General features: G+C 37.7%; 1 protein-coding gene across 1 annotated transcript; it reads left to right on the forward strand.

The window, feature by feature from the left end:
- Positions 1-264: 264 nt before the first annotated feature.
- Positions 265-5,922, forward strand: LOC126624996 (uncharacterized). The gene is made up of 11 exons (XM_050294066.1): positions 265-604; positions 1,113-1,188; positions 1,382-1,492; positions 1,940-2,056; positions 2,699-3,055; positions 3,278-3,600; positions 4,237-4,336; positions 4,420-4,479; positions 4,665-4,751; positions 4,979-5,119; positions 5,331-5,922. Exons 1-11 carry the CDS (start codon positions 501-503, stop codon positions 5,658-5,660), a joined length of 1,806 nt encoding a protein of 601 aa, XP_050150023.1. The 5' UTR covers positions 265-500; the 3' UTR covers positions 5,661-5,922.
- The last annotated feature ends 8,632 nt before the right edge of the window (positions 5,923-14,554 follow it).

Consider the following 14,554-nt stretch of genomic DNA (forward strand, 5'->3'; position numbering starts at 1 on the left):
CGGGAAGCGGGCGATGAAGCCACCGCCGCCACCGCCACCACCACCTCCAGGCCCACCACACAGTCTGCAGCTGCCTTTGTCGTTCCATTTCAAAATCCAGAGAGAGACTTGACCGAGTTGACCCCTCAGCTCAAATTGAATGCTCTCAACGACCCAAAAGTGAAGAAATTTAATATCGTAGCAGCAGTGGCACTGCAGCAACTCTACTATTACCTCTGCTACTTTTTTGTTTTCTCCTTGGATTATTAAATAAAAATATTTATTGTAAAAGCTCTTAAATTCAACACAATCATTCCAAGTTACAAACTCTTGTATTCAAGCAATATCCCTTCTGGAAAACTATTTTACATTCTCTTTCCTTCCTCCCCATTTCATGATGTTTATCACATGAATATTGTGTGTGTGTGTGTATAGACATAGTATCTGATTGAGGAAAAAGTAGGTGAATGGTTTGTGGGTTTTCTTAGAAAACAAAATAAATATCATAAACAATATATATTATGGTTGGTTTTATGTGTAACAATATAGTTGAAGAACAAGCTGCAGTTGGGAAGAAAGAGAATGGAGATTCAGTTTTTCATAGCCAACACAGGCGCTCAAAAAGGTGTAATTTCAGTACTGAAATCATCGTTGTTATTTTTAGTGTTATGAATATGTTATCTAAAACTGAGTGTTTATTTATTTTATTTTGGTGTTTATTTATTTATCTCTGGTGAAGTGGATGTTTGCATTTCTATCTTCTTCTTCCTCATTGATTTTTCTATGGTCGTTTTCTTGTTCTAAGAATCTAAGATTTTTGTGATTAAGTTACATGGGACATTGGGAAAGTATTTTCTTTATGTGCTGCATCTGGGAAGAAAAAAAAAATTCACCCAAAAGGGTTGACTGTTTGAGTTGTTTGGGGTTCATTTGTTTTTGTTAAGTACAATTTTTGTAATTGTATTTAGATTTGTGGTTTAGTAAGAAAGGAAATTTGTGAGTACAAGTAGACGATGTATCAAAAGACTTTGGTAAGGCGATTTTGCATTGAGTTCAAGAGACTGATGAATTTACACATTGTTTCGGTGTCTCATTTCCTATATTTATGTGGTTCTTCTCCGTTTTCCTTCCAGTGCTTCTGACAGGAACTCAAGTGTTTCAAGAGGTCGAGTTTTAAGTTCCAGGAAGAAAGGCAAAAATGAAACGCAGGTGAGAACACATATCACTTCAAATTACAATAATTATTTTCTCATGCTATATCAATAGGACTAATGCAATTATTGATATAAGTTAAAACTTGACAATGAATAAATTCATAAATGACCGCAGTTTGAGTCTTATTTATGATCATGGATGTAAACAAAGATAGAATCGTTTACTATTTTCTCGATGAATTTACCAGGTTTCATCACCTTCAACAAGTGCTTCTAGGGGACAAAGTCCTTGGCACGACAATCCTGCTTATATCAACAAAAAATCGCCATCACACCACAGAGCCTCTTTGGAAAAAGATGTAAGAAATGCAATTCAATTTCTGTCTCTTTCAAAATTGTGTTTGATGAATCTTTCTATATCACGATGTGTGGCAGAGGTTAATCTTACTGCAGTAGGCTTGCCTGTTAAATATATTTTATTGATGAGTGTCATAGATTATATATTGCAAACATTTCAATTCATATAGCTTCCATTTTTTTCTTCTGGTGACTGTTACTGAATGATTTGCAAATATTCCTCGATTATTCCTAAATACTGAATATTCGTATGAATCTTTATCAATCATCATTTTACCGCACAAATAGAAGTTTGGGTTTCCAAACTGTAGGCACCCCATGTCTACAAAACTGGATGACATGCATGACGTGACTGGCCGAATCTTTACAACTTGTTACCATTTGTTTTCCATGTAATATATGGTCCAAGCATAATATGGTTTAACCACCAGTGATATATACCTTTGCAGATTGAACAGTTGCGGTTGCATTTGCAGCAAGAGAAATCTATGCGTAATATGCTTGAGAGGGCAATGGGCCGAGCTTCAAGTACTCTATCTCCTGGACATAGGCATTTTTCTGTCCAGGTAGTTATTCGCCTTTTAGTTTCTTTACTTCAAGAGTTGTTGAGAATTTTATCATACTTAAACTATTGACTAAGATACGAATTTTGGGCCTTCATGTTTCCGCTCATTCAGTATGGAAACGATTAAGATGCAACATGCCATTTTGGAGAAACTTATGAAATGTCATGGCTGTGATTTCTTCGCATATAACTTTCAGTTCAGTGTTGTATACTAGGATGACGTACGCAAGTTGGCTGGAGCACTGCTGCAGACCTGCATATTAACTTTTCGTTTTCTTTTATTTTTTTCAGTACTTCCACTTAAACACATATCTCCATGAACCAATTCATATAATCTTAAAGTGTAGACTGTTCAGACGAATAAAGCAGTGTTCTGTCAATGCATCGGAGCCTTTTCCAGTTGTTGCACCTGAGGCCTTTTAATTAATTGTTTATTCTACTTCATTTTCTGTCTTCTTACAATTGTATTAGAAACTTTCAAAATGAATTCTAAAAAGTTTGCATTACGTAGCGTATGAATTGTTGTTTATAATTGCAATATATATATTTTTCTCAAACTGGCTCCATGTATTATTGATATAATTCCATTTATTAGCTGTAAATATGACTTATGGACTGCAAATTGTTTTCTTTTCGTGTTTAGACAAAGGAATTGATTTCTGAAATTGAATTGCTTGAAGAAGAAGTTGCAAACCGCGAGCAGCATGTTCTCTCTCTCTACAGGAGTATTTTTGAACAATGCATTAGCAGGGCACCTTCTGAGCTGAACTCAGTTGTGGCTTCCCCTGCCCATGTGAAGAATATGAAGAATGGATCCAGGAAGCATCCGAGTATCATTACCAATGCATTTTGTTCTTCAAAAAAGTTTCCTTTCCGACATTTGCGAGCTCTAGTTGTTACAGAAAACTCTGGAAAACGAACTTCTAGGACTAGAAATGCTCCACTATCCAGTGGCAAAAGTGTCATCGATTTTGGAAAGAATTGTTCAAATCCAGCAGAGGTAGGATATAACTCCATTCTACTATCCCAGATTGACTTCTGTTATTGAGTTAATCTTTGTCAAACTGGTGACGGGAGTTTTCCATTACGACGGGTAGTGATTCTCTTTAGCCATAAAATGTGACAGACAAAATAGTTAGTATGTTTTTCATGTTACTTTCCAGCCATAAAATGGCGCCATGTTGTTCAAGCCCTTTCACATGATTTATTATTTTGTTTCCAGGTTCACGAAAGGGTTCCGTCCTTAGAGAAAACATCTATGCTGCGAACTTTGAAAGATCATCTCCACCAGTGCCCTAGCAAGTTATCTGAGGAAATGGTCAGGTGTATGGCTGTTGTTTATTGTTGGCTTTGCAGTGCATCATCTGTGAACACTGAAAAAAACCGATTATCTTTGTTGTCGAGGTCATCAACTAGCATTATACGAGCTCGACACGGTGCAGGAGATGCCCCAGATTGGTCGGGCAAATCAATGGTAGAAATAACTTGGATATCTACTGATAAGAGCAAGCTTCCTCATGCTTCTTTTGCCATTGACAACTACAGGTTCGCTTTCCAGACTTAATCTATAATTTACCCAAGTAACAGCAATATAATAGTAAAAGAAAGAGCAGGTACGTCTTTCCTTGATTCACTATGACCTTAACTGGAGCAAGTTTGATTGCAAATATTTGGTCCTTGCGTTTGTCAACTGCACTAAAGTTTGATTCACCATGAATTTCTGTTTTTCGTAAGTACAGGTTAAGGGTACACCACTGACAACCATTCCGCTTCTGTCAACTTTTACATCTCCCCCAGGGATACTGATCTAAATTATAACCTTTTTCGCTGTCCTAGTTTGGCTTAAAAGAAATCCACCACTAATGTTTTTATTTGATCTCTTCAATCTAATATTCTTATATGCGATGTGGAGAAATGATTCTAAAAATATGGTGATGGCTCACAACAGAATAAGATGCAACCATAAATCTAGAGCTATGCTAATAAACTATAGATTCTGGAATTTTGGATCGTAATGTAGGGGGATGGCGTGAGGTACTCGTACAAATATTAGTTTTCTGTATGTAGGGTGCATAGTATAAGACACGCATAAATGGAGCTAACAAACTTGCCATTGATCGTTTCTTATGTTTTTCCTCATCACGAGTGCGGACTTGACGTATTTTCGTGTTTAAATTTCAGAACTTTGGTTGAACAACTGGAGAGGGTGAATGTTACTCAGATGGAAATGAATGCGCAAATCGCATTTTGGATCAACATGTACAATGCTCTTGTTATGCATGTAATAACTTCATCACAAGCCATTTCTTTTCTCTTACTGCAATGTATGTGTGTCTAAGTTCCTCCTTAATTACCCTTGCGCAGGCACATTTAGCATATGGAATTCCTCACAGCTCTCTAAAAAGGTTGGCTTTGTTCCACAAGGTAAGGTAGTTCACTTCTTTGCTGACAACTTAAGAAAACTAGTGCATCTCATCACAAATGAATACGTCCTCTTGAAGTACTATCGGGCAAACGTAATTCTGGTTAATCTAAAATAATTTGAATCTATCGTCGTGTTCTAATCTCAGAAAAATAAAACAGATGATGGCATTTTTGGTATAGTGCAGGCTGCTTACAATATTGGGGGCCAAGTTATCAGCGCAAATGCCATAGAGCAATCCATATTTGGCTTCCAAACACTCCGAGTTGGACGGGTACTCGCTTCCTCACTCTACTTTTTATACAAGAGTGCGAGAAAATGCTTAGATTCCTTGAATTATTTCCTTTGTTTCAGAGTTTAAGAGGGGTGACAAATCGTTTGAGGCTTTGAGCTATATTTTGAATGAATTTTAACAACGGCTTTTCCTAATCTTCTTTCTTAAAAAAGGAATGGGAAATATGTACCATGTTTTAGAATACTGATCCACTTGCATGTTACCAGTGGCTTGAGACCTTCCTTTCAACTGGGTGGAGAAAAAAATTTGGTGAAGACAAACAACTTCGCAATTCAAAATTAGGGCTTCCAGTCTCCGAACCCCTTGTGTGCTTTGCTCTTTGTACTGGAGCTTTCTCCGATCCTGCGGTAACTTCTTTTCTGCACATGATTTTCTGTTAAAATTTCATATATCTTATCTTTACCTTGTTTTTTAGTTTAATCAGAAGCATATGGGGTAGCAACTTTAACACTGAATGTTGTAAACCGTTCTTCTAAACACACTCCGATCATGATATATATACACAACTACTACCGATCTATTGCTACTTGATTAAACTTGCTTGCTAATTACTTGTAGCTAAAAGTATACACGGCGGCAAATGTTAGGAATGAACTTGAAGAGGCAAAGAAAGAGTTCATTAAAGCAAATGTAGTCGTAAAGAAGTCGAAGATAATTCTTCTGTCAAAGGTACTTGAAAGGTTTGCAAGAGAAGCATCTTTTGGCTCTGATGATCTTCTCAAATGGGTTACTGAGAATGTCGATAAGATGCTTCATGATTCGATACAAAAATGCATTGACCATAAGTCCAGCAAGAAGGCGTCTCAGATGGTAGAGTGGCTGCCATACAATCCAAGGTTCCGATATGTGTTCTCAAAGGATCTGTCTGAGAAGCCATGGTGGTTGTGATTTGTGAGATTCGTTCCAAATGCTTGAAGAAAAAGAAATCTGACCGTCGTTTGGCTTGAGGAAGCTAGTTGGTAGTAGCTCATCGCGCCGGGTGATCAATTAGCACGACAATTGTATTCCCCTCAACCTAGGGCTTTGTGTGAACTTGATAGTATGATCTAACAAGCTTAACATTACTTGCAGATGTCGTATAATTGATGTTTGACACCTTATTTGTATATTGGACATGCGTTTGTGTATAAAAGATAATGACGTCCCCTAATTTATGCAGTAAGGCAGTAAATTGTAACGGTAAATTTGTAGGTTAAACTATATAAACTGCAGAGACAGAAATAGATACTAGTAATCACTGAGAAGTAGGTTGGATTCATCTAATGGTTCCTGATTATAGGATTTTGTTGAGCAAAAATTGTACAATGACCGTAAACAAATAATTCACTCAACACAATTTCATCCTCGTTCATTTTTCTAAAGAGGGTTTTATTAATTTGAATTCCATCCATTCTAGACTATGGGTCTATTAATTGCATCCCTTCATATAAAGAATATTAATTGCATCCCTTCATATAAAGAATGGAATACTCCTTGATTCTAACATGAAAAATATGAATTTTGAGAGTAGGTGTTTTTGTTTGATTTTGTGGCTGCATTTAGGTAAAATGCCTAAATTGCCTACGTACCCTCGTTGAGGGATCAAGCCACTCGTAGTTCTTTGAATGGTATTTAGATTTTTTTTAGCGAATGAATGATCCACTAAAAAAAATATGAAAAATAATTTGGTCTTTGGTTTAGTCGAACGATTTGGACAAACCTTAGAGTGAATTTAGTTTATATAAACCAGGGATTCGTTTTGGGTTTGCGGTGGCATCTAAAGTTTGATATTAGATTGCCTACGTATTCTTAATGAAATCAAACCGGCGTGGTTCATAAAAATGAATTTGACTTGAATTTGTTGTCTTGTGCTAAGACTTTGGCAAAATAAAATGCCTGTTGGATTTATTTGAGACCAATAGGTGATAATTGGCAAAATTACGTGACAAGCTTTGAAAAAGAGAATTTTCATTTGTCTTCTGGTTTTTTCAGCCCAAAGCTTGACACCATAAAGTGGGACTTAGAATTCCACATGAGATGCAGACTTAGAATGTGACGACCTGTCCCTAATTTTTCATGTAATTTCATTCCCGAGTGTGTAAAATGACGATTATGCCCTTGTTGGCAAAGAGGAACCTGACGTGGGCATTGTTATTCGGCTTTTAATTTATTTTTCCTTTTGTCGTAATTAAATAGTACTCGTTATTACGAATGCGTGAGCGTGAGTTAGACCCGAATCGGACTTGTAACAAAAAAAGTTACGCTTAGTTGAAGTATGTTAACAACAGGTAGAATTGTACACGTGTGTGCTAATAATTTAGTGTTGGAAATTATTGTTTTTGATAAGGTGAGCCAGATTGTGTAATTTTAAAGTGCACCAAATCTTATCACTTATCTCTTTAAATCTGTCCCGTGACCTGCTCTCCCTCACCAACCAATCAATCACTCTCCTCATTTCTCTCGCCCAATCAGACAACTTCCTTCTCTCTTTTGTCCAATCAGAAAACCCCCATCTCTCTTTTCTTCTTCTCTCCTTCATGTCGAGCCTTTCTTCCCTCTGCAACACAAACACCATAATCAAACCTCACAGATCGAACCTCAAACCACCACCATCGTACTCTCCTCATCACCACGAGTCCATCCGTACAAACCAATTCTAAAATGATTGAGTTTTGAGCTTCCAACTCAGAGCAACTCGGAGCTCTGACCCGGGTGTGAGTTCTCAGACGATTTTCCATTCAAGTTGCAAGGTTTTGGAAAGTTTGGAAACATCTACACAACTCCCTGGAATCACTAGCCTAAGTTTGAAATGGAGCCAACTTGAAAACACACGGTTTTGAGACGACAAAAATAGGTCCGAGACCTTCAAGGCTTTTTTTAGTCCATTTTCGTCCACTTTTTAGACTTTTAAAAGGTGCAAACTTGCTCTTCTCTTCCCAAACTTCATTTCCATATAAAGTACATCGAAAATGGTTGAGAAATGAAGAAGTTATAAAGTTCCAAAGTTTTTACAAAATTCAGCTACATTTTCCAGAATCCAGCAAAAGAAGGGGAATATTCCGTTAAACTTAATGGAATATTCTAACGCCGTTAGGTAACGCCGTTAGACTAAACGGAATATTCCGTCAAATCTAACGTAATAGTCCCCAGGAATCTACCAGCATGTGCAGACGTGTGGGGGCGCATGTGGCCACGAGTTGGCAGCATGTGGCAGCGCGTAAGGGCGAGTCCAGCCTCGTGACAGCTAATGGTTGTTGTGTACGGGTCCGTGACGTCATGTAGAACGTTTTCGTATATTTAAACCCTTTGTTTGAGTAAACAATGGGGGATTTTCCTAGCCTTTTAGTGTATGTCCTAATTAACTAATTAGTATAGTTGTTTCACATATAGGAGAGAAACACCCCAAGGAAGGAGGTTACGATCCAACTACGTATCAGTGAGTGGGCATTTGTTTTTATATATTATATGTAAAGTTTTATAGTTTCCACAAATTCTTTTTGATTGATATTACGCCTATCATGCCATGTTTTATTTAAAGTTAAAAGTGCTATTATATTGTTGAGATTTATAAATTGTCATGGCATGTTCATATTCATTTTACTTGCTTATTATGCATTCTTGCACCAATGTAGTACTCTCCCCGGGTCAGGGCCAGGCTTCACGTGTAAGTTCACATCGCACCGCACGCTTACCTTGGATCCATTATAGGTGTCAGTCATGTCCTAGGTTGAAATAGGCAACTAGGACTCATATGTTATGCACCTAGTGCCAATCTTCACATGATTGTAGTACTAGAGCATATATTATGATTACACCCAATCCTATTCATGGCAGAACTTATCTACATTAGCTCGTGTGTTAGCATAGATTGATGAGCACTTGATTTTTTTATGCTATGGTTGAGATATTATGATTGGCGTATTTCTAGAATTATTGTTGATTTACATTTGATTTCATACTTATACGTAGTATGATTTTCTAGAAACTATATATGTTTTATGGCGAGGGGTTAGTATGTCTTGAAAATAAATGCATTTTATAAACCTTTGTTTTTGCCCACTCACACCTTCTGTTTTTTGCCCCTCCAGGACTTAGATGAATTCTCTATGGCCTACGAGGGATCTCTGGCGATTCTGACATTTCCATAAATAAATGTAGGAGCTTATTTTCAGTTGTGTAATAAGTACATTAACTAGATTCGACTGCTTTACTTATGTCGTATTGTCGTCTATGCTCTGAACACTTGTGTTTTATGGGTTCTTCCCACTACTGCGCACTTTCTTTATTAGCTAAAATAAATGTTAGTTTGGCTTAAATTTATCCACCTTTTATGCATCACTTTCCTTTTTGGTTACGTCACATTCGGACGTCGGCCAGCATGCCTCGACTTTGGTCGGGATGTGTCAGTTTGGTATCAGAGCATAAGTTTGGCAGTCCTGCATTCCTTATATATGTTATAAGTTCTAATAATTTTTGATCTCTTATGTTAGAATCATGCCACCTTGTAGAGAGCCACATGTCCCTTCAAAGATAAACTTTCCTAATTTTGGGCAACTCAATGAGGCTATCGCCAACACCATTCAGTTAACAAGTTGTCATCCCCAAATGACTACCTTAGAGACTGTATCCCAGCTTTAGAGAAATAATTTCTTTGGCAATAAGGGACTCGAGAAATTCGAGGCTTGGATTGACCATGTTGAAAAGACTTTTCGCGTTATGCAGCGACATGGGAATCTTTCAGCGGAGCGATAAGTCGAAATAGCGATGTGGTTCTTTCGTCTGGGAGCGGAATCATGGTGGGCTCAGGAGTCACGCCTGTTGTCTGCACAGGATGCCATAAGCTGGGATGTTTTCAGGCACATATTTAAGGCCAGATTCGTACCACCTGAATACAAGGATCGAAAGAGAGACGAGTTCACAGAGTTGAAGCAAGGTAAAATGTCAGCAACAAAATATCACCGGAAATTCACTGATTTATCTCGTTATTGTCCTGCTATTGCTGAAAATCCTAGAGAGATGCTTCGTCAGTTTAAGAAGGGAACTCGTAAGCGACTTCGTTCTTTGGCGGCCTCTACTCCATGCTCCACCTATCAAGAATTATTTGAGATTCTACTTCGTGTTGAAGATTCTAAAAATGGCCCTGATGATGAGGATAATAGTAATACTTAGAAGAATAACGAAATGGGGCAGTCAATCTTTGGTCCTCGAAAAACTCAAAATTTCAAGAAAATCGGTAACAGTTCTGGATCGTCTAACGGGGGATCAAATTCCAGTACACCTCAAAGGAACTCCAACAATTTCGGTGCTCAATTCTGTCACAGGTGCAATAATCGCCACTACGATGAATGTAAGAGTGGAAATAATGGATGTTACACATGCGATCGGATGCGGCACAAGTCTAGTAAATGTCTTCAAAATTAGAAAAATCCGCCTCCTACACTACCACTTGCAGTTCCTCTACAGCAGATTCCAGGACCTAGTACCTACCATCAGGCAGGTTATGGTGGTGTTTTCCACTATTAGTACTCACCTAACGTTCCATATTACCAGGGCAGCTATCAGCAGTACCATGGAGGTTATACACCGTATCTGGGTGATGGAGCACAATGGTTTATTGGAGGACAATATCAGAATCTTGATGTAGCTTCTAGCAGTTGCGGATCGGGTAAGCAGACTAACTAAACTAACCAGGGTCAAGGTAATCAAGGATATGGCAGTCAGAATCAAACGAACAGAGGTCGTGGAGGTAGACAGCAATTGCAGGGTCACGTCAACAACATCACCATACCAGATGCTCAAAGTAATCTTGACTCAATCATAGGTACGTTGAATGTTCTAAGCCACTTTGCTAGAATTTTAATTGACTCGGGTGCTATTCACTCGGTTATTTCCCATATGTTTGCTTAAAAGACTCAACCTTACCCCACTCTACTCGGTTATGATTTGGCGTTCTCGATACCTAGGGGTGAAATTTGTTATGTTAGTTGGGAGTATCGAGGATGTACAATGCAAACTAATCTTGTTCCTTTAGATATCGTGGACTTCGATGTTATCTTGGGCATGGATTGGTTAGATTACAATTATGCCATGTTGAATTGTCGCCAAAAAATTGTTACATTCCATCGACCAGGCATGCTTATTGTAACTTTTGTAGGTGAACGTAGTGGTTTGAAACATGGAGTTATCTCTGCCATGAGGGCGAAGCGAATGTTGAGAAAGGGTTATCAAGGCTACTTAGCTCATGTAGTGATGACTGAGGATACTTCTGCTCATGTGGAACACATTCGGGTAGGCAGACACTTTCCTAATGCTTTTCCCGATGATTTACCTAGCTTACCACTAGATCGTGAAGTAGAGTTCACCATCGACCTAATTCCAAGTACTGACCCTATTTCTCTAGCTCCTTATCATATAGCTCCTGCAGAGTTGAGAGAATTACAAGAACTTGTTGATAAAGGGTTTATTCAGCCGAGCACTTCCCCTTGGGGAGCTCCAGTCTTGTTTGTAAGGAAGAAAGACGGAACATTGAGGCTATGTATTGATTACACACAGCTGAATCGGGTAACGATTAAAAATCATTATTTGTTGCTTCGTATCAATGATCTTTTTTATCAGCTTCGTGGTGCTTACGTTTTCTCAAAAATCGATTTAAGGTTTGGTTATTATCACCTGAAGATCAAAAGTGATGATGTTCCGAAAATAACTTTTCGAACTCGATACGGTCATTATGAGTTTCTTGTGATGCCATTCGAGTTAACTAATGCTTCAGCAGCTTTTATGGACTTGATGAATCGTGTATTCCACCCGTACCTTGACAAGTTCTTAATTGTCTTCATCGATGACATTTTGGTGTATTCTAAGAGCGAGGCTAACCATGCTAGACATTTATGTTTGGTTTTGAAAAAGCTAAAGGAGAATCAACTGTACGCTAAATTCAGTAAATGCTAGTTCTGGCTGGATCAGGTGTCATTCTTAGGACATGTGATATCAGCTAAGGGTATTCTTGTGGATCTTCAGAAAGTAGCAGCAATGGGAAATTAGGAGCAACCTCAGTCTGTCACTGCAGTACGGAGTTTTCTTGGTCTTGCTGGCTACTATCGACACTTTGTGAAAGATTTCTCAGTTATAGCCCTGCCTCTGACAAGGTTGACTAGGAAATGAGTTAAATTTGAATGGAGTGATGATTGTGAACGGAGTTTTCAACAATTGAAGTACTGTCTCACTCATGCGCCTATTCTGGCACTTCTCGATGACAGTGGGAATTTCAAGATCTATAGTGATGCCTCTCTGAATGGTCTGGGCTGTGTATTGATGCAGCATGGAAAAGTGATCGCATATGCTTCACGACAATTAAAATCATATGAAATGAACTACCCTACTTATGATCTTGAATTGGCAACTATTGTTTTCGCTTTAAAATTTTGGTAGCACTATCTCTACAGGGAAACGTGTCGAATCTTCACTTACCATAAAAGCCTCAAGTATATCTTTACTCAGAAAGAACTTAATCTCAACCAGCGTAGATGGATGGAATTGATCAACAACTATGATTGTACTATTGAATATCACCATGGTCGTGCGAATATTATAGCAGATGCTCTTAGCAGGAAATCTCACAATCGACTCAATGCTTTTTATGCATGTTGTGTTCCTCTTCTGACTCACATAAGATCTACTAGAGCGGCTTTGGGAGTGGATCACCAGGGAGCCTTACTAGCCAACTTTCAAGTCAGACTAGTTTTATTGGATCGTGTTCTCAAATGAATGACTCAGAATCCCAAGAGTTAAAGCAAGCAGTGTTGAACGACAATAGGGGAGATCTTAGAATTCAAAGACCGGATGGTATGCTCATGCAAGACAATCGGATATATGTACCGAATGTGGAAGAGATGAGGAAAGAAATTCTTGATGAAACACATATCTTAGCTTATGCAATGCATCTTAGGAGTAGTAAAATGTATCATACCATCCAACCTTTCTATTATTCGGGCTACTACAACCACTTCCTATACCCTAGTGGAAATGGGAAGATATCACGATGGATTTCATGTACAAGCTGCCTCGCACACGTAATGGCTATGACAGTATCTGGGTAATTGTAGGTCGGCTTACCAAATAATGAGTGAATTTTATATTATATATTTAACCTTATTCTTAGTATATTTTGGCTATTAATTTGGAAGAATTTTGATACTTTGAATTGTATTTCTAATATAGGACCTTCAACTTCCTCTGGAGCAAAACATGATCAAATGGATGAATTTTGGAGTAATTTCAGTTGGAAGACGTTCGTGAGTCGCTTAGCTTGATAGTATCAAAATATCAGATTTTTCCACCAAGCGTTTATTTTCTGGCAATAAAATAAAGGAGTAGTGCGTGGTGCTGGAAAATGACGTTTCTAGGCTTGAATTGCATTTTTGGAGTCTAAGATGACCTCTGATGGATTCAGGCCTTTTGGAGATGTGTTCAGAACGTTCTTATCTTTGAAACAAGCTATCTTGGGCCGGATTTGTAGGAGATTTGAGGCTAAAACGTGGCTGGACAATTTCTGTGCAGATTCTCCTAGCTAAATTAGGACTTTATTTTCTAAGTTATTTTATTATTATTTAGTTTCCTAGTTGGAATAAAAGACTACATTTTAGGGGATAAGGATCCTCTCTTGAGCAGATGGAGAGGATCCTCCTAACCAGGCCCATCGGGCCGTTCATTTTTTATCCAACGGTTATAATTATTATAACTTTTAGAGGGCCCCCCTGTTTTTAGCCGTTGGATAAAAAATGAACGGCCCGATGGGCCTGGTCAGGAGGATCATCTCCATCTGCTCAGGAGACGATCCTGGTCCCATTTTAGGGTTTGTACAATGGCAAAGTAGGATATATTGCTTTTGCCATCCATAATTTTTCTCTACACTTTCTTTTATGCAACTTTGGAGACAGCAAGTAATTGTTAGGGCTCTTGGAGATTTTCTACTTTAACGTGTTTTCATTCATTTTCTTCTTAATAATATTTTCTATGATTTTAATTCTGAATATGCGTAATTAATTCATTTTGCTAGGGCGAAGCCTTGAGCCTTAGTGTGAATATGTGATTTTTATTTAATTGCTTATGATTGATTGTATGCATACATTAAATTATTAATCACCGTGATTAAAACTATCTAATTGTCTTAATGCTTGATCACCATTAGGATCTTTAGAAAAGTAATTTGATGCAATTTTGGTCGAAATGTTCCCTGAAATTGACGATGGCGTCTTGTGATTAATAATTATAATTTCACTTAAGATGAACACCACGTCTTAAGGGTTGCATGGATTTTCAAAGGGTTTTCATAAAGCATAATGAGTCTTTCATGTTCAGATTTGATCCGAACATCCAAACATCCAGATAGGTTGCATGTTAGATATACGTTTTATGTTGGAGGTTCCAAGTAGAATATAAATTAGGAAAACCTAACCTTCAAAGTGGCATGTGTAGATCATGAGTAATTGGTAAAAATACATAGAATTGCTAGGTGATGGTGAAACCCTAGTGCTTTTATAAATTGGTATTTAAAACTCTTTTCTTTTAATCATAATAGTTGTGGGCAATTTTTTTTAATTAAAATTTATTTTTAATATTACCTAATTTCAAAATCATCTTCCTTAATTTTTAATTTCAAGTAGTTAATTAGGATTTTTTTTTGCATAAATTATTAAAATAGTCTTTGAGGAGAACGACCTTGCATGAGTATCTATACTACAACATCCTTGTATTCTTGCAAGAATTTCATGTGATTTTGACCCTATTTGCATAGACAGTAAAAT

The sequence above is a fragment of the Malus sylvestris genome, chromosome 6, assembly GCF_916048215.2.
Source record: "Malus sylvestris chromosome 6, drMalSylv7.2, whole genome shotgun sequence".
NCBI lineage: Eukaryota > Viridiplantae > Streptophyta > Magnoliopsida > Rosales > Rosaceae > Malus > Malus sylvestris.

Bases quoted from the DNA above. Each gene is read 5' to 3' on its own strand.
- LOC126624996 (XM_050294066.1), top strand. From the start codon at position 501: ATGGTTGGTTTTATGTGTAACAATATAGTTGAAGAACAAGCTGCAGTT. The intron at 1,493-1,939 runs GTAAGAAATGCA...ATACCTTTGCAG, and splicing joins GAGCCTCTTTGGAAAAAGAT to ATTGAACAGTTGCGGTTGCA. The intron at 3,601-4,236 runs GTTCGCTTTCCA...TTTAAATTTCAG, and splicing joins TTTGCCATTGACAACTACAG to AACTTTGGTTGAACAACTGG.